The sequence below is a fragment of the Girardinichthys multiradiatus genome, chromosome 6 (genome assembly GCF_021462225.1).
Source record: "Girardinichthys multiradiatus isolate DD_20200921_A chromosome 6, DD_fGirMul_XY1, whole genome shotgun sequence".
In the NCBI taxonomy this organism is placed as follows: Eukaryota; Metazoa; Chordata; class Actinopteri; order Cyprinodontiformes; family Goodeidae; genus Girardinichthys; species Girardinichthys multiradiatus.
Window position 1 is genome coordinate 43,164,406 of NC_061799.1, and position 18,679 is coordinate 43,183,084.

Genomic DNA, 18,679 nt, shown 5'->3' on the forward strand with positions numbered 1-18,679 from the left:
TAATGTTTTACAGCCAAGGCCCTGACAAGGACATGGTCCTTCTCATCCATTGCATGATATCACCTGTTTCCTCTACAAGTCTGAGACCTGGACGTTTATCTTACATAACTTCAAGAAAATAAAGATTTTCCAAACACTTTCTATGCGACTGATTCACCAACAAGAACATCTCAAACTTCTGCACCACCAGTCTCCAATTTATCTCCAAACCAGCATTTTCTTTTCACGGTTTCAGTAAACATGGCGGCGCTCCTCTGTGCTTTTATTGTGAAGTGTCTTGCCGGAAGTTGTATTTGTTTCTGTCTAGACAGCATCTGCTGCTTCCGGTGAGGCGAGGCTGTCTGACCGTTAGACTTCTGTTGGGCTCAATAAAAGCGAAAAAAGGTTAAACATCATAAAAAGCAAAGGAACCGAGGAAGGAAACGAGGAGAAGGAGTTTTAACAGGAGAGAGAAGATTTATTTTAAACTTCCGGTGAGGAACTGAGCAGAAAAACAAGCCGGTGAGTTCCGTTATTTTCTCTTTGTCTCGGTTTCTGCCGCAAATTCAGCTTGAAAATTCAGAAAACATTAAAAAAAGCATGTTGTTATGTACTCTTTAATTTTTAATCTAACAGAAAAATTCTATATTAACTTTCAGTAGTTCAAGAATTATATATTTTCACAATTATTGGTTAAAATCAACCTCTTCCTTTATTTCCATTAAACCAAATTACAGATGTTTTTCGTAATCTTTCCTTTTTTTTACTTTTATTTGGAGTAATAAAGTTTAATTTGCAGAACAAACAGTGAAAGGCTTTCCACTCAGACTTTATCGTGGAAATACTGTCAGCTGCTGCTAAAAATAGCATCAAACCATAATATTTACACTGGCTGGGATGTAGAATGGATATAAATTATTATTAGGGCTGATGCAATGAAATGTAATAATGTCATTAGTGTGAAAATCTGAATAAAGCATCTAGAATTCAGTAGGAAGGTCTGAAATAATTAAACAAAGTGGAAAAAAATCATGGAAAACTAGCAGGAAACCCGTCCGTTATCAGCCTTGGTCACCTCAAAACTTCAGAGTTCGGCCCGTTAATGGACTCTGGTTCTGACGGATCAGCTGGTGGAAGCTGGAGTGGTTCGGTCCATCTTTGTGTTTCCTGGTACGCGTTTTCCTCCAACATCAGCAGCTCCAACAGACTGCTGCTGCTGCTGCAAGGCATGCTGGGAAGTTCCGGATGGGAAGAGTCCAATGGGAAACGGACGGGAGGAACAGAATTCAGAAAGGTTTAAACAGGGTGGAAATCTGCAGAAGATAAAAGTCTCTTCAGGTTTAGATTGAATGTGTATCAAATCTGCATGTTTGATCAAATAAAACCAAATCTGCATAAAGAATCCGGACTTTAATCCTGACTGTTCTGCAGCTTTGACTCGGTTCTGTTCGGTTTCTATTTCCTGAGCCTGCAGGAGCTTTCAAATGATCGTTTCCCATGTCGCTTAGACGCCAGCTTTACATTTAACCTGCGGTTTCTGAGTCATTTAAGCAGTTTGGGAAAACCTGGAAAGGTTTGGAATCAGATTGTAATGTTTCCTAAAAGCTGAATATGTGAACAATACAGATATGCTTCTGAAAGAAAATGACTCCACAGTTTTTCAGTTTTAATTTAAAGTAGAACAATAAACTCAATGATCTTTAAAAATGAAGTAAAACTTGGCTTCATCTGACGGAGATTTCTCTGGCTGTAGAACATCTGATCTTCAGCTTGAACCCTTTTATTTATCTCATCTTTTTCCCTTCTGTCTGCAGTTTTGAGGTTCTTATTATAATTACTTGTAGTCGTTGCTGTTAATAGATTTTAAACCTCAGAGGTGGTGTTTCTATGTCAATAAAGGTCTAAATTAAAGATGATAATGTCCCACTTTAACACATTTCATAATTAGTAGCTCCTAGGCATTAAAAGTCGGTTCAGTTCATCCGGACCGAGCTCTGCTGTTAATGTCCAGGTAAATCATGAATGTGTTGGCTTAAACCTTCCTGCGCTCCAACAGAACCTCTCCAGGACTGTCTCTGGTCCTCAGCGTGTCTCAGGCTCGGTTCTTGGGTTCCATCTGAAGACCCTGATGCTTGTCCTGGTTGGTCCCTGCTGCCTAAAGCTCTGCCCCTGTTCTGCAGCACATCTGTTCCGCTTTAGTTATTAGATTATAGGTTGTTAAAGGCCTGTTTACATCCGTCATTGATCCGGTTTCACACATTTAGATCTGAAGTCTAAAGGGCTTCTGGGAAACGTAAACCTGGATCATGGAAACTATTTTTTATAGTAAATATTTCACATTTTAAATGGACTGAACGCAGCCGTTTCTTGCTGTGTGTTTGCTGTAATCCGGACCTCGTTGTTCTGGTTTTGCTGCCATTTTTCATCTTAACATCTGGATGATGTCATAATATTAGCTTTAAAAAGCTTCTCAAACCAGTTTGCTTCATTAAAACAGCTTCTCTAATGTGACATCATGGCTTCTACCAACTTACTGTCCATGTTGGGTTGAATCTTTCTGTGGTTCTGGTCGGGCTTGGCAGAACGGATCAAAAGCATTAAAAACCGAGACTTTATAAAGATGCTGAAGCTGGCGTCTGATTTGAGGCTGCAAACCTAAAGTCCTCTTACAATGGAAACCGGGCTTTTTGTAGAATTTCTAACTTCATGGTAAACAGAACCACATGGATCCAGTCAATTTTGCTCTAAAGCAGATTTTGTTGAACCCAAATCTGGCTTTAGTTTGTGAACCTTGGCTAATTTCAGTTCTTATTGCTCAGAATCCTTTTTTTTAATTGAGCCCAAGAGAACTTGCTGGATTCTTTTAACAAACAGAACCTGCAAACCCGTTTAAAGCTTTGGATCTACAATGACTTACACATTCCATGAAAAACATCTGATCGCTTTAACTGTTTAATGCTTAGTTTATTGTTGAGCAGCTAAAAACATCACAGTAGAATCTTTTTGTGATTTGAGCTTTTAAAACATTTTGGGCCGCGTGATGAAAAGTTTGGACACCCTGGATTCAAAGTCTTTCAAGCCACATTTTATAATTAGTTCATCGTTTATTTTCTCAGTGAAAACATAAGAAACTTCAGTTTGAATGCATTTTGTTGTTGAAGTTAGCCTGCGATTTTCAGCAGTGAGTTAAAGGACCATTTCACTATTTTCTGAGGCATCTGGACTCCGTTTGAACATCTGCAGGTAAATGTTGAAACCAGTTAGATGATACTGGACTGAACTGTCTAATAAATCCGCCTCAGACTGAGTCCTGCTTGAAAAAACTGCAGGTACTGAGAGAAATCAGACCTAAAATGATTACAGCTTCTTCACATCGTTTCTTAAACATTTAATCTATGAATAAAACATAAACAGGCATTAAAAAACTAAAATAAAACGATTCAAATCCAGCCTGGTTTGGTTCTCCTGAACCCGATGCATCGTTTCTGCTCTAAAATAAAGATGAAATGGTGCTGACCCACTTTCATTTTTATTATACGTGTTAGTTTTTATCTACAGGGCCGTTAGTGGTGCTGGCAGCAGAGCCAGAACTACAGAACCACACAGCAGAACCACACGGTGGTACAGAGAGGAAACCGCTGCCGGTGAAAGGATGTAAATAAAGTTTCACGTCTTCTTCAGCAAACCTCTGAACACCTTTAACTTCTGCCTGTTTCTCTAGTCTTTTATTATGTTGCTCACATTTTTGTCTTATTGATGTAATTCTGTTAGTTTAAGAGAGAAATTATCCACTGGGAGAAATCTGGCACATTTATTGGATCTAACCTTGTAAATGAAATCATTTAAACAGTACATAAACGAAGACATTTATTAAATGTAAAAGATTTCAACTTCAAACGTTTCTACTTCCATATCTTATTTACATTCTTTATAGAAATATGCATCAAAAATCTGAAGATTGTAATTTCATGGATAATTAATATTTCCATGTGAAGGTTAACAATAAGCAGCCAGTTCAGATCTTTCTGAATCTTTCAAAGTTCAGAAAGATCAGAACGTTAACATTTAACCCACTTAACTTCTGCAGGAGGTTAAAATGGACAGAAATGATTAAAATATGAAACCAAATAAACTGGATTGAACAAACTTCAAAAGATTTTAGGATGAGTCGGAGAAACCCGACAGAGAAACGGGTCTCGGTCGGGTTTCTGAGTTCCTCCTCGGCTGATAAACGGTTAACAGGAAACATGAGCTCAGAGTCACGGATCTCTTCTGTCTTTCTGCTTGTTTTTTTCAGGCTGCAGGATGTGAGAAAACGGCAGCATTTAAACCCGTCCTTCTGAGCCTGAAGCTGAAGGTAAAAATAAACCCGATGCAGTCTTTAAAAAGGTCCTGCGTCGTGTTAGGAGGAGATTCTGTTAATCCCTGATTAGATCTGCACAGATTAACTCTTCTAAGAGTTCAGGTTCTGCTGGCAGCAGCTTCACATGCAGCAACAACTTACTGCTGATCTGGGCTTTCCCAACAACTTCTTTCCTGGTTATACGCAGAACCTGATCCTGTGAGGTTTATCAGTCAGACTTTCAGAACCTCCACCAAGCTGCTGTGTTTTGTGTCTGACTAGTTCTGGTCTCTCACCGCTGGGCGTCGGGTTTCTGGTGTCTTTCACAGATCGACAGACGAGACGCCGCAGACAATCATGGCCCTGTTCTTCTCTGGAGCCGTAACAAGTACGTCCCCCACAGAGTCCACGCTGACCCGACAAAAAGAGACGGGTCCCAACGGGCCGAGGAGAGGACCTGTTAGGTGTTCACATGAAATCCCAGATGCTGTCTTCTTCAGCTCAGATTTAGCTTCAGGCACGAGTGGATTGAGCTTTTTCAACAGAATATATCTGCCTCTGTGGCTGTGAAAAAGCCCCAATTCATGATGCTGCCACCACCGTGCTTTATAGGGAGCTTTTATTTGTGGTTAATTGACAGAAAATCACAGAATTAGTGATTAAATATGGAAGGAAATAAAACATCTAAACAACATTTTAGGCAGCTGTATTTATGTGGATTTAATATGAAACATAAACTTCCCTGCTGCAGGATGTTTCCTGTTCCCAGCGGGATGTTTCCTGTTCCCAGCAGGATGCTTCCTGTTCCCAGCAGGATGTTTCCTGTTCCCAGCTGGATGCTTCCTGTTCCCAGCAGGATGTTTCCTGTTCCCAGCAGGATGTTTCCTGTTCCCAGCAGGATGTTTCCTGTTCCCAGCAGGATGCTTCCTGTTCCCAGCAGGATGCTTCCTGTTCCCAGCAGGATGTTTCCTGTTCCCAGCAGGATGCTTCCTGTTCCCAGCAGGATGTTTCCTGTTCCCAGCAGGATGTTTCCTGTTCCCAGCAGGATGCTTCCTGTTCCCAGCAGGATGCTTCCTGTTCCCAGCAGGATGTTTCCTGTTCCCAGCAGGATGTTTTCTGTTCCCAGCAGGATGCTTCCTGTTCCCAGCAGGATGTACGTTTCCTGTTCCCAGCAGGATGTTTCCTGTTCCCAGCAGGATGTTTCCTTTTCCCAGCAGGATGCTTCTTGTTCCCAGCAGGATGTTTCCTGTTCCCAGCAGGATGTTTCCTGTTCCCAGCAGGATGTACGTTTCCTGTTCCCAGCAGGATGTTTCCTGTTCCCAGCAGGATGTTTCCTGTTCCCAGCAGGATGTACGTTTCCTGTTCCCAGCAGGATGCTTCCTGTTCCCAGCAGGATGCTTCCTGTTCCCAGCAGGATGCTTCCTGTTCCCAGCAGGATGCTTCCTGTTCCCAGCAGGATGTTTCCTGTTCCCAGCAGGATGTTTCCTGTTCCCAGCAGGATGCTTCCTGTTCCCAGCAGGATGTTTCCTGTTCCCAGCAGGATGTACGTTTCCTGTTCCCAGCAGGATGTACGTTTCCTGTTCCCAGCAGGATGTACGTTTCCTGTTCCCAGCAGGATGTTTCCTTTTCCCAGCAGGATGCTTCCTGTTCCCAGCAGGATGTTTCCTGTTCCCAGCAGGATGTTTCCTGTTCCCAGCAGGATGTACGTTTCCTGTTCCCAGCAGGATGTTTCCTTTTCCCAGCAGGATGCTTCCTGTTCCCAGCAGGATGTTTCCTGTTCCCAGCAGGATGTTTCCTGTTCCCAGCAGGATGTATGTTTCCTGTTCCCAGCAGGATGTTTCCTGTTCCCAGCAGGATGCTTCCTGTTCCCAGCAGGATGTTTCCTGTTCCCAGCAGGATGTACGTTTCCTGTTCCCAGCAGGATGTTTCCTGTTCCCAGCAGGATGTACGTTTCCTGTTCCCGGCAGGATGTTTCCTGTTCCCAGCAGGATGTTTCCTGTTCCCAGCAGGATGCTTCCTGTTCCCAGCAGAATGCTTCCTGTTCCCAGCAGGATGTTTCCTGTTCCCAGAAGGATGCTTCCTGTTCCCAGCAGGATGCTTCCTGTTCCCAGCAGGATGTTTCCTGTTCCCAGCAGGATGTTTCCTGTTCCCAGCAGGATGTTTCCTGTTCCCAGCAGGATGTTTCCTGTTCCCAGCAGGATGTTTCCTGTTCCCAGCAGGATGTTTCCTGTTCCCAGCAGGATGTTTCCTGTTCCCAGCAGGGATGCTCTAAAGTGGCCTATCGGAGGAACAGGACCCATGAATCCCAGTTAACGAAGCTCCTTAACTTGCTGCTGTGGTTGTAACGACATTAACTCGTGTTTTAGTTTTATTCCCAACAACATGCTTGATGAGAACATTGAGCTGATGGTTTGATTCTGCTGGTAGATTCTTCCTGGTCTAAAGGAATGTTTTTCTTCCCACCGACACCAAGTGCTTGATCAGAGGAAATTATTAGGAATTGACTCTAAATTAAAGGTAAATATAAGATTAAAAGATTTTTTGTCTCTGTGTTAAAATGTTGAGTGTCCCTGAAGGTAAATTTGGACTGAAACATCAGAACATTTTCTCTGGAAGCATCTCCAAGGCTCCAAAGGAGCTCCAAAAACCTAAAATTGAACCGTTTGTACTTTAATCTTTACCTCGTCGACAGAAGTCCCCACGATGTGATCGGCTTCTCCTTAATGAGACTGAAAACGTGGGTTCCAGCTCGGCCCTTATCGTCAGCTCCACTCAGAACTGGAATGTTCTGCTGATTAAAGCCCGTCTTTATTTAGAAACCTGAAAGTAACTGAACATCTTCTGTCCCTCAGGTTCCCCAATCAAACGAAGGCTTCGTGGGAATCACTCCTGTCAGAGGTACCTGCATGAGGAGATCAAACTTGTTCTCCAGATTATCTCGACTTGCTTTGATTTAGACCTGAACACAGAAATGTCTTCATGTCAGCATCAGACCAGCTTTTAGGGTCCAGAAGGAAACATTTCAGAGAAGAAAATGTTTCAAAGTCACAAACAGCTGCTTTTACATTTTATTACTTCAGTTTATCAAAGGGTCACATCAAGACCTCAGAGAATGACAGAAAATCCAGGAATTATTTTCCAACATCAGCTTTAAAGACGTTTTTTCTGCTTAAACTTCACAATATTTTCTTATTTGAGTCTGTTTCTGAACGTCTTCTCCGTCCTGCAGCCTGGACGTCTCCCTCCTCTCTCCAGACTCCTCGTACGTCTGTTACTCCTCGGCGGACGCGGGGACTCCCTGCTGCTGCCGCCGCTCCCCACGCCTCCTGACCAACGGCTACTACGACGTCACTGAGGACAGCTTCTGCTTGGACCAGGACGGCAACGTGTCCCTGACGGGCTGCAGGACCAACGTGTCCTACAAGGAGAACCTGGTCAGGTGAGATGAAACCTGCTGGGTTACTGGGACAGGTGGGGATTTTCCTTCCTCGGGGTTGAACAACATCTGCAGCTCATTTCCACACACCTCGTTCCAGGGCTGAGGTCATCCCCTGCAGCCAATCAGAGCCCGTCGCTCAGCACATGTCAGGCAGGTTCCAGAAAGCTGTAAATTCTTCATCAGTGACCTCAGCTGCTTTCAGGCGCCCTGCGGGGATGTCAGTGATCGCTGTTGCTAGGAGACCCTTTGTGTTATGGGATGTTTGAACATAAACATGTGACAGTTTCTGGGTGCTGGACCCAGAGTGACAAACAAAGCTTTAAATCTAATAAAAAACACGTTCAGCTGTTCCTGCAGAACCTGGTGTCTCTGCAGCTGCAGAAAATTCAACATATTTGGTTGTTTTTAAAGCCTCAGAGGCAGTTAGTGCCCCCTTGTGGTTGGTTTCCACAGTATCCTGCTAATCTGATGCATTTTCATAGTTGTTTCTTGGCTGTCTTTTCATTTAAAACCTTTTGTTTTGAGCAGTGTTTTGCTTTATTTTTTTCTTTATTGTTGTGGACCTATCTGGACCTCCAGGACGTCTCTTATTACTTTAAAAGTGTTCTGATGTCACTCTGACCCATATGTGGCAAAGCTATGAGCATTTTGCAGCAGTATATGTGAGATTACTGCTAACCTGACGACCATTTATGTTTAATCTGTGATCATTTTGCGTCGATATAAAGGTGATTTGTGTCACCAGGTTAGTTTAGGGTCAGTTTTTACCCATTTCATCCTGTTTGTATTTTCTCCTCACTACTGTGGACTTCACTGCCAACCTGTGGATATTTTTGGTCCCCTTAAGTTATTTTTAATATGTTTAATATGTTTGTTGAACTTTGCATGAAGACCTTCCTTTTCTTTTCTTTCTTGGCTGCTTCGCGTCCTTTTCTGCTGTTTCTCTCCTTTTTGTTCTGCTTTTAAAGTTGATTACGGTAACCTGATAATGAGACCTGCTGAACCCAGATGGAGATTAAAAACCTGAACCATGACGTCATCATCACTTCGTTCCTCAGGGTCTTCAGACGCAGACGGAGAACTCGCAGGTCTTTGGTTTCTCTGCTGAGCGACGTCACAGAGAGCTGCCACTCATGGCTGGACCAGAAAGTCTTCAGAGGGATGTTGGGAACCAGACGCAGAGAGAACCTGGACCTGATTGAGGACCAGGACCTGGACTGGGCCCAGATCAGCAAGGAGGGACCGTCTCCTTCTCCTCTGGACGAGTCTCTGTGGTTGGGACTGAACAGCACCGAGCTGGACGACAGCCGGAGCTTCACATACGGTGAGTCTAGACAACGCTCAGATTTAGTGTTTTCATCATCAACATATGATCAACAAGTCACATGACTGTTCTTCCTTGTCCAGATCCCACTGAAGCTCCGCCTCCTCCAGACAAAGAAGCTCCTCCTCTTCCAAAGCTCCTGATCCAGGAGGAGATCTGCTCGGAGATCTGTCAGTCCAAGGAGCGCTTCACCCAATCACTGGGCGGCCTCTCTGAAGTCCCGCCCCCTCCTGCTTTCTACAGCTGCTGCTGCCAGACGTCACCTGAGCCCACAGGTGAGCTGGATCACCTGTGGGCTCTTCACATTATGACAGGAAACCGGACAAGAACTTCCTTTTTCCATTTCCTTCACAGAGATCATGTGACCCACAGCGTCACAGCGCTCTAGACCCAAATGTTCTGGTTCTGTCTCACTGTGAGACGCTGAGATGTTTGAATATAAAAAGCTTTATTTGATTTTATTTCAGGGCTAACAATGAAGACTCTCCTGATCATCATCTTCACCATCTTCATCCTCAGTGCCCTCTACTCAGGGTGAGATTTTAAAGCTTGTTTTATTACGACGTTTCATGAAGTAACTTCAGACCTGAAGAGGAACCAAGATGTTGAGAGCGAACGTGTTTCCTTCCTGCAGGTGTTTATGGTGGAGCGCAGCTGTGACGTCCGCCATGTTTCTGACCATCTCAGCAGTGATGTGTGAGTATGTCTACGTTCTGGTCTGGATGAGGTCCACCAGAACAAACTGCATGGAAGGAAATGGGTTTATTGTTCAGACCGGATCCCTCAGATTTTCCGACCCTAAGGCGTGATGATTTCTTACTGCCCATAAAAAACAGGTTTAAAAACATAACTAAAGAAAAATAACATCATGTGAATATAAATAAAACTAATCTATAAGTTTAAATAAATTAATCTGTTTAAATAAAGTAAAATTAAATATTTAATCTGATTAACTGAAAAACAACCAAAATAAAAAATGACACAAACATTTAAACAAATAATGGCTGTAAATAAACAGCCAGTAAAACTAGAAATAAATAAATCACAAATTAATGGATTTAAATAAAATACAGAAAATTCCATAAAAAAATTAAACCATTTAAAAAAAAAATGTATTAATAAAAGAGAACCCAAATAAAAAAAGATTCAAATAATTAACTAAACAGCAATTAAATATAAACATAAGAAATAAATATTAAATATATATAGACATGAATAATCAAAATAAATACATTTTAATAATATAAACATTCAAATATTAGATAAATGTAGTAAGAAAAAAAAGAGGAAAAACAAAATAAAAGTTAATAAATATCTACAAAATAATTAGAATTTATATTTATATTTACTTGGTTTCCAATAAAATATTAGTTTTTGAAAAGAAAACTAAAACTAAAGAAAACAGTGAGAAAACATTCATTTTATGATATTTCTTGAATATAAAGTAAAATAATAAGGAATAAAAGGAATCAAATAAATCAGCCATAAAATAAAAGCCTTAATAAAACAATAAAAAAGCTTTTTTTAAATGTTTGCTGTTTTGTTTCCGTCTTTCAGTCGTAACAAAGTCGGGACCCATGGGGGAGTGGAGGAGAGCGAAGACGGAGGTGAGTCTCAAGATAAACTCCTTAAATCTTCTGGAACCTCCAGAGATAAAAACCAAACCTTCCTGCTTCTGTTTCAGGACATCACATCCAGAAACGAGTAGAACACGACCAGATGTTTCCCGTCCAGAGAGGAACATCTGACGGCACTCTGGAGAAACATGTTCTTTACTATTTCACTCAGTGTTTGCATGCAAGTTGGAGGTGGAACATCTTCTGAGCTCTGGAGGCATTTTAAAGCTAAGCGAGGTTCATTTTTATAGAAAAAGCCTAAAATGCATCAATCAGAAACAAGACATGGATGAAACGTCCTCGGACTCAGAAAGGTTTCAGTAATCAGGTTTTCTACCAGCATCATGTTTGGATTTTTCCTCAGGAGAAAAACTCTGTTGGTTTTAAGCTGCTGAAGGAGCTCAGAATCACGTCCGGTTAGTTTAGCAGCGTAGGAACAAATGTCCAGAAGCCGAAGCCCATCTGGACGAGTTGATAAATGAGGCTGTTCTGGGGAGTCCAAAGTGACCAAACACCAGACCTTTAAGGTCCAGAAATCAAGTTCAGGTTTGAAGGGAAAAATGTTTTTTTAATTTTTAACAATCACCTGGAATCCTGCAGGAGATAAAAACCATGATTATGAGATGAGAGGAGAGGATGTGGTACCGTCAGGTTGGGATTAATTGGTACCATTGATGTATTCCAAGGTTAAAGCTGCTCTTGTCTGATTTTACATTCTGTGGTAAAACCTTAAATCTCTTGTGCCTTTCCATCAGCCTGCAGCATCTGAAAGCTAATTATTAATCAGTTCTAGTTAAAAATGTTGCAGAAACAATAAACCGACCTGCTCTAAAATTCAGGGATTAAACTTAGTACAGAATAATTGATTTGAATTATTTACCCTGTTTCATTCAGAGGTTTTTATTTCCTGAAGGTTCTTAACAAAGTTTTATTTGCAAGGATTTTCTCCCTGAACAGACCCCAGAAATGCTTTTAATGATCTAATTCTGTGTACATAAATAAACTAATCACAACTTCAGGGGAGTTATATGAGAGCAATAAGCATTTTGTTTTTAATTTAATATACATGTAAATGCAGGGAACTGTCAAAACCTAAAATCCTGCAAAATATAAAAAGACCTGCTTCAAAATTCAGTAGTAAAAATGATTTCAAAACATAAATTTCAAAGGAATTCAGTTCTTTTAGAAATGACTTTTAATTCTGAGCAGATCAGGTCCTTGCTGCTTTTATTTTGAAAGGATTCACCTCTGCGTTTGGAGCCCAGTAGTGCTTTTAATTTTCTAATCCGCCGCTTTTGTGCTAAAAAATGTATAAATATACAAATAAATAAACACATTTTACCACTTGAGGGGCTGGAAGTGTTTAATGGATTAAAATTAAGGAATAACAAGTTAAAAGCACAGGATGCTGTATAAATATTTGCTCCAAACATTCAACTGTAAAATATGGTCAAAATTGGTGCAAAATGTAATTTTAAGGAAAATAGATTTATTTAAACTTTGACAAATATTTGATATTATTTGTAAAGGTTCCACTTTTTCCACAGGCTTTTAATTTGAAAAGTGTGTTTCTAAGTATAGATGGGTTGTTTTTATCCTGTATACACAGGATTATTAAACTAACTGTTTATCATAGCTTTAGTTGTTAAAAAATATGTCATCAAAAATGAATTACAAAGTGTTGAACTGATGAAGATGCAGTGAAGTGAGAAAGACTTCATGGCTGCAGAAACAATAAAGCAACCTGCTCCAAAATTCAGCTGTAAAAAATGAGAAAAATAATTTAATTCATGTATATTTAAATCCTTTTCACAAGCTTTTATTTTGAAAGGGATTTTAGTCTGAGTGGGGGCCCTGAAGTGCTTTTTGTTTTTTAATTCACACAACAACAAAAAAAATGTCACCACTTCAGGCAACTTCAGAGGCTCCATGTTAACAGAATCATACAAAATATAACACTATATTTATTTAATAATCGCCTTTCTGAGGAGAGGAAATGTAGCACAAAGCCTGAACCAATTCATGTAAAACAACTACATGTACTGTAAAACTTTATAATACTTGTTTTTTACACAAATCCAATCATGTTTGGATTTCTGATCCCACTGAGGATTAAAAGCAGGCAGAGATGAGCGGCAGGTCAGCTCAGGTCAGACCCTCAGCACAAACCCTTCCTGCAGGAAACATCAGGAAAATCACGGTGCGTTTAGGGCTCGGAAAACTCAGACCCTCTGAAATCAGCATCATTCTTCCTGGAGAGGGGACAGAAAAGTTTTCATCAAAGTGCCACATTTTTTTTATCCGAATATCAAATGAGGAAAAACCTCTGAGCTTATTTTTGATAGAGAGCTCTGCTTGACTTTGTTCTGAAAGCTGTGCTTACTAACTGTTGTATATTACTGATTAAATCATTCTGTGTAATGTTAAATATGTTGTAGTTTCAACTAACCAAGAGTTTCAACTCGGGTGTTTTTGTTAGAAATTGGAAATTCGTCTCTTTCAGACCAAACCTTTGCTGCCCTCTGGTGGCCAGTACCAGTCCCTGCAGTTTAAGAAGGTAAATTTAAAACTTCAAATCAAATTGAAGTAAAATCTCTGAAAGTTTTTTTTTTTTTTCACTTTTAAAGACTTAGATCTGTGTAAAGCACTTAACCTTATATTCCTCATGTTCTACTGTTTTTATGTGGACTGAATGCACTTGGACACTTGGCTCTGCTTGTGATACCACTTGGTTTTGTTGATGCAGTCTGACAGCTGGGCAGGAGGAGGAATTCAATCTAAGGTGAAACTAAAGAAAAACTTACTTTAAATTAAATTCATGTAAATCTGGAATAATCTGCCTTAAAAAATGACTTTTAGAGAAATTGTTTCTGTGGCATTTATGAATTTTGACCGCCTGGTGGCGCTGTGCTTTAAGATTAAATTTCTTGTCACCTACCTGTTGTCAGACTGCTTTTTATTATTAAGCTATTAAACTACAGTAAAGACAATCTGTTCTGTATTTTCTTCCTCATGTATGGCAATAAAAAAGGTCCAGTTTTTGTCTCAGACCTTCTTCTCAGGCAATCCTTTAACTCCATGACCCTTAAACTGGGCCCTGAAGGCAATCTGTCAGACAAGACCAGGTTTGGACCCTGCAGGCTTCTGTCCTTCAGAAATGGATCTAAGGTAAATAGTCTGGTGGTCCATTCAGGCAGAGACCCGAAGGAGACAGATCCTTCGCAAAAATCAGTTTTGGTACCGGTGTTGCCTGGACTACCAACTGTTTTAATCTGGTTGAAGGTTCTTTAAAACAAGTATTTATGGCTCTTATTATAAAAATAAATTAATTATTTGATTATAACACATAAACACACCCAGCTTCAAATGGGTCATCCACACCTGAAGAGAACCAGACACCATCAGGAACCTCTCAGGTCTTCAGCTGATGTTCTTTTCTTTAATTAGAATCAAAACTCAGGCACCAACCATGACAGCTATGAGTCCAGCTGAGGATGAAGAGCAAAGCACCAGGTGTGAGGAAGATTAAACCTCCAACATGGATGGTGCTGCTTTGTGTCCTCCAGAATCACAGTGCATGTAAACGTGATACTTCACGAGACGTTAAAGTGTCCCTTTATTTTCCTTCCAAGCAGCCAGACGTTCCTGTAATCTGTTACAGTGGTCCTCATCAACGGTTCTCCAAGCGTTCTGAAGGTCTTTCCGAGTTTTCCTTTAGCTGCGTTTTCGCTCAATCGGACCAGGTTGAACCCTGTGAGTTGTGGGTTCTATAATCACAGAGTCTGCTGTGGACCGGCCTGTCTGATATGAAAGGACAACGTTTGTGGTTTACTGAGGTACTATGATGTAAAATGGGTTCAAGGAGCAGGATGATCTGGGAGGATCTTAATGAATTGGACAGTTTTAGCATTTATCAGAAATCAGAAAAGCTTTATTGCCAAGTACGTTTTTGGACATACAAGGAATTTGTTTTGGCGTAGTCGGTGCAATACAATACAAATTAAACAATATGAACATATCTACAATATAATATAAATATATGTGCACAGTTTTAAGTGAAGTTGGTCCTGCCTGCTACTTCCAGACGTGTCCCTGTTCTTATAGCCCTTCGTCAGGGTTCTATCAGGTTCTGCAGAGGCCTTTCGAGGACCTTATTATTTGAATCCTGCAGGGAAGTGTTTGAACCATCGATCTTCTTTAAATGTTGTACAAGGACTTTACTTTCTGTCAGAAGGCCTGGAGAACTGCTGCTTAAATCCCTGTAGGACTATAGGAAGAACCACAGTTAGTGTTTTTCCACCATAGGAACTGAAACCGGTTCGGTTTGCGTGCCTTAAAACTTTGGTGTTTTATTGAGAACCAAGGATGCGTCATCGCCAGCGTGGGAGGAGCCTGGTAGCGAGCCAGCAGAACTCAATGAGCTGCTGTTCCTTCTAATACAGAAACAGCATCCATGAATTACAGTTAATACGGAACATGAGACACGGACTCGCAGCAAGAACAATGGTACGTACAATGTTTGCATATGTTCAGCAGAAACCAGTAGATATACAATGCATGTTTAGTGTGTTTTTACAAACATTATGTTTATACGGGACGTTCATCCTCTCCGCCGCTGTACTCGCTGCTTCTATTGTTTGACCCACCAACAGTGACGTTACGGTTCGCGCAGAAGAACCAAGTATTCTGCGTGGCCCGAGCTGGACCAGAGTTCGTGCTCTGGAACCTCTTCGTTGGTGGAGCCGCGGGTCACGGGTTTGAAATCACGTTCAGGAACCGGAACGGCTTCTGAACCGCGTTGGTGGAAAAGGGGTAACAGAAGAATGAGGGCTGGTTTAAAACTTCTGCACAGTCTCCAAACTGCTGAGGAAAGCAGCATCAGCTGAAGTTAGTTAGTTTCTGTCTGATCCACAGGTCCTCTCCTGCTCAAGCTTCCGTGCAGCTTTGTGAACACGTTGCCAGGGTAACGCAGCAGCCAATCATTTCTCTCCAGTGTGCGTGGCCACGTGTCTCCTTAGATGTCCTCCAGACGTGAAGGTTTTCCCGCAGAACGAGCACCGGAACTGGTTGCAGTCCATGTGCACGCTCATGTGGACCTTCAGCGAGCCGGACTGAGCGAAGCGTTTCCCGCAGTGCACACAGCCGTAGCGTTTCTCGCCGGTGTGAACGCTCTGATGTCGTTTCAGGTTGCTGGAGTCGGAGAAGCGTTTCCCGCAGAGGGAGCAGACGTATGGCTTCTCGCCCGTGTGGACCCTCATATGGGTCTTCAGGTTTTTCAAGCAGGCCAGAGTTTTCCCGCAGAAGTTACAGATGAACGTCCTCTCTCTGGAGTCGTCTCTGCCGACCCGGCTCTGTAACCGCCACCCATCCCTCCTGATGATGGAGCTCTGTCCCCCTGCAGCTTGTCTTTGTGGCGCCCCCTGCTGCTGGTGCCTCTCTGCTGCAGTCAGACAGCTGCTCCCTGAATCAGCTGGAACATTCCTGCTGGGAATAAAACCGGAGGAGCTGCCCTGTTCTGTTGCTGGAGGATTGTGGGAAGTGTGCTGCAGCACCAGGGAGTCGTAACTGCTGGTTTCTGGCCTCTGATTGGTGTTCAGGGCGCGTTGGGTGGAGGTGGAGCTCACTTCCCCGCTCGTCCACGAGACGCAGCCATCCTCTCTGTTGTCTGCAGCTTCCTGTTTGATCAGCGAGGACGAAGCTTCTGTCTCAGCTTGTTCCTCAGAGAGACCACAGAACCCCTCTGGAGACAATAAGAAAACCGTCAGGTTCTGCGTGTTCAGGACACAGACAGTTGAATGGGTAAAAGTCTTACTATGGGGCTCAGACGGAGACCAGGACTCGTCTTCATCATCCTCCACTTTGATCCCTGCGGTCGTCTCAGCTTCAGCACCCTGAAAACAACGCGGAGTTAAAAACGGTAGAACATGCAGCTAGAACTGCGATGCTGCAGCTGCTGCTCACCTTCTGTGCCGCAGCTTCCTGTCCTGATTCTGACGGGGGACGGGTCTCTCTGCACAGAGACGTCTGCTGACTGGACGTCAAGGACAGCTGGGCCCCAGCTTCTGTAAAAACCAGAATATTTAAGCTGTCGGGTCAGCAGACCGTTTCTGCACAGCTCTGCTAAGGTACTAAAGGATCAGATCAGGTCTGGACTTTGACTAGGCCATTGCAACACCTTGATTCTTTCTTTTCCAGCCACTCAGTTGTAGATTAGCTGCTGTGATTGGGATGATTGATGATGACCTGGAGCTGTTCATAGTTTTTGTGAAATGAGACATTAGGAAAGTATCATAACCTGAGTTGAGTTCAACATGTTTTCTACTTTTCTCCTTGCTCTTTATTTTCTGATTTATAACTTCCTTCAAGTTGCAGCATATTTACTGTTCAGTATCAACAACAGTTTAAGAAATAGGTCAGAATCCTTGGAAGCGGTTCAAGTTGTGTCATTTGGTGATTGTGAGCCGTCTGAAAACTCGACTTTATCGGTTTTCTATAAATTTGACTTTGTGAATTCTTATACTTACTAACTTAAGAGTTTCTGATCAATTTCTTTTATATTTATATTTACATTTTGTTGTTTAATTTATAAATAAAATAAGTTATTTAAGCTCAGCTTTCAATAAATTTGGATTTCTAATATTCAGCTTTCAGTAGTTTTAAAGTTTTGGCAGAATTTCAAATAAAAGTGGAATTCTGATGGCGTGCTTTCAATTAATTTAACGTTTTAATGTTTAATATAAATGTGGTCTGAGACTGAAGTTAGTATCTGATTCACACCAAACTAATGGGTTTTTCTGCTGAATTTAACTGATTGGCTGAAATACTCTGAATGATCAAACCTGGACAGAATTATTGTGCACCAGTGACGGATCCAGTGTGTTTGTTGATAAAGGTTTCACATTCAACAGACTGTTTATTAGTGTAGGATAATTCTGTCCAGGTATTTTAATAGTTGAACAACAGCAGACCTGATTTAACCTGAAGAAATAATGGTTACCTGTCGACGCCGCGTTCCTCCGCGCCTGGTTGACGCGCGGGCGGCCGCTCGCATACAGCAGCGCGGCGCCGCTGCCGCTTGCGGCGGCTCTGAGCGCGGCGGACCGAGCCGCTCGGAGCTCCTGGAGCCGCAGTTTCCTGCGCAGAACCTCGTTTTCTTTGCGGCTCTGGGAGATCTCGAGCTGCAGCACCGCGTAGCCGCTGTCCACCAGCTCGCAGATCTCCGCCACCGCCGTGTTGGCCAGAACCTCCATGATGGAGGCGAGCTGGGAGTGAAATGTGGCGACCGCAGACATTTTCCTGCTGATCCAACTGAATCAGAACCGCTGAAAGACAGCCAGAATAACCAGAACCCCAGGATAACCTCTGCTAACCCGATTGAGGCCTCCACACCAACCAGGAACTGAACCACTCCCGAGTGCGCATGCGTGAAGTCAGGTGTTTTTCCAGGGATAGAAAATCTGCGTCACTAACAGAAAAGTCGCTCTAAATAAAGTTAATTATGCAGAAAATAACGAGTAGGAGTTTAATAGTTTAAGAAAACATCATTTTAGAACTTTTAGAGAAAAATATTCAATTGTTTACAGATATTTAAGCCATAAACAATATTTTTTGTACCAATTTGTTTTTTTATGATTTACATTCATATCCTCTTGCAATCAGAACGGCGTTTTGCCTTACTATATTTTACATTTATTAAAATGAGTAAATATATGTGTGTAATTTATATCACACACACACAGCTATATATTTATATACATATATGTATGTGCATCAATTACAAAAACATAAGGACTTTTTTTAAATATTCATTTATTCTTTAATAGTTTTTTTTCTTTATTCATAAATTAAATAAATAAAACGTATATATATATATATATATATATTGGGAACACTGTGGAGAGGTAGTGATGGACCAAAGAAAAACTTTGCAGGACTTTCAGAAGTCGTGGGGAACTATTGATCAGAACCACTGAATCCAT

The 18,679-nt window shown here is 41.7% G+C and overlaps 2 protein-coding genes across 2 annotated transcripts; one reads left to right on the forward strand and one right to left on the reverse strand.

The window, feature by feature from the left end:
- The first annotated feature begins 299 nt into the window (after nt 1–299).
- Nucleotides 300–13,750, forward strand: tmem71 (transmembrane protein 71). Its single transcript, XM_047367495.1, has 11 exons — nt 300–501; nt 4,277–4,336; nt 4,651–4,709; nt 7,174–7,219; nt 7,551–7,760; nt 8,819–9,084; nt 9,168–9,359; nt 9,552–9,618; nt 9,719–9,780; nt 10,642–10,691; nt 10,769–13,750. The coding sequence occupies exons 3-11, from the start codon at nt 4,679–4,681 to the stop codon at nt 10,790–10,792; spliced, it is 948 nt and encodes a 315-aa protein (XP_047223451.1). The 5' UTR covers nt 300–501; nt 4,277–4,336; nt 4,651–4,678; the 3' UTR covers nt 10,793–13,750.
- Nucleotides 13,751–15,029: 1,279 nt separating this feature from the next.
- Nucleotides 15,030–18,132, reverse strand: LOC124869560 (zinc finger protein 184-like). The gene is made up of 4 exons (XM_047367493.1): nt 17,698–18,132; nt 16,662–16,762; nt 16,513–16,591; nt 15,030–16,440 (listed from the first exon to the last, which is right to left on the reverse strand). Exons 1-4 carry the CDS (start codon nt 17,990–17,992, stop codon nt 15,680–15,682), a joined length of 1,236 nt encoding a protein of 411 aa, XP_047223449.1. The 5' UTR covers nt 17,993–18,132; the 3' UTR covers nt 15,030–15,679.
- Between the last annotated feature and the right edge of the window lie 547 nt (nt 18,133–18,679).

Excerpts from the sequence above, each read along its gene's own strand:
- tmem71 (XM_047367495.1), top strand. The coding sequence starts at position 4,679 with ATGGCCCTGTTCTTCTCTGGAGCCGTAACAA. Across the intron at positions 4,710-7,173 it reads CTTCTCTGGAGCCGTAACAA|GTTCCCCAATCAAACGAAGG; the intron begins GTACGTCCCCCA and ends TCTGTCCCTCAG. Across the intron at positions 7,220-7,550 it reads GGGAATCACTCCTGTCAGAG|CCTGGACGTCTCCCTCCTCT; the intron begins GTACCTGCATGA and ends TCCGTCCTGCAG.
- LOC124869560 (XM_047367493.1), bottom strand. The coding sequence starts at position 17,992 with ATGTCTGCGGTCGCCACATTTCACTCCCAGCTCGCCTCCATCATGGAG. Across the intron at positions 16,592-16,661 it reads AGGAAGCTGCGGCACAGAAG|GGTGCTGAAGCTGAGACGAC; the intron begins GTGAGCAGCAGC and ends CGTTGTTTTCAG. Across the intron at positions 16,441-16,512 it reads GTCTCCGTCTGAGCCCCATA|AGGGGTTCTGTGGTCTCTCT; the intron begins GTAAGACTTTTA and ends TATTGTCTCCAG.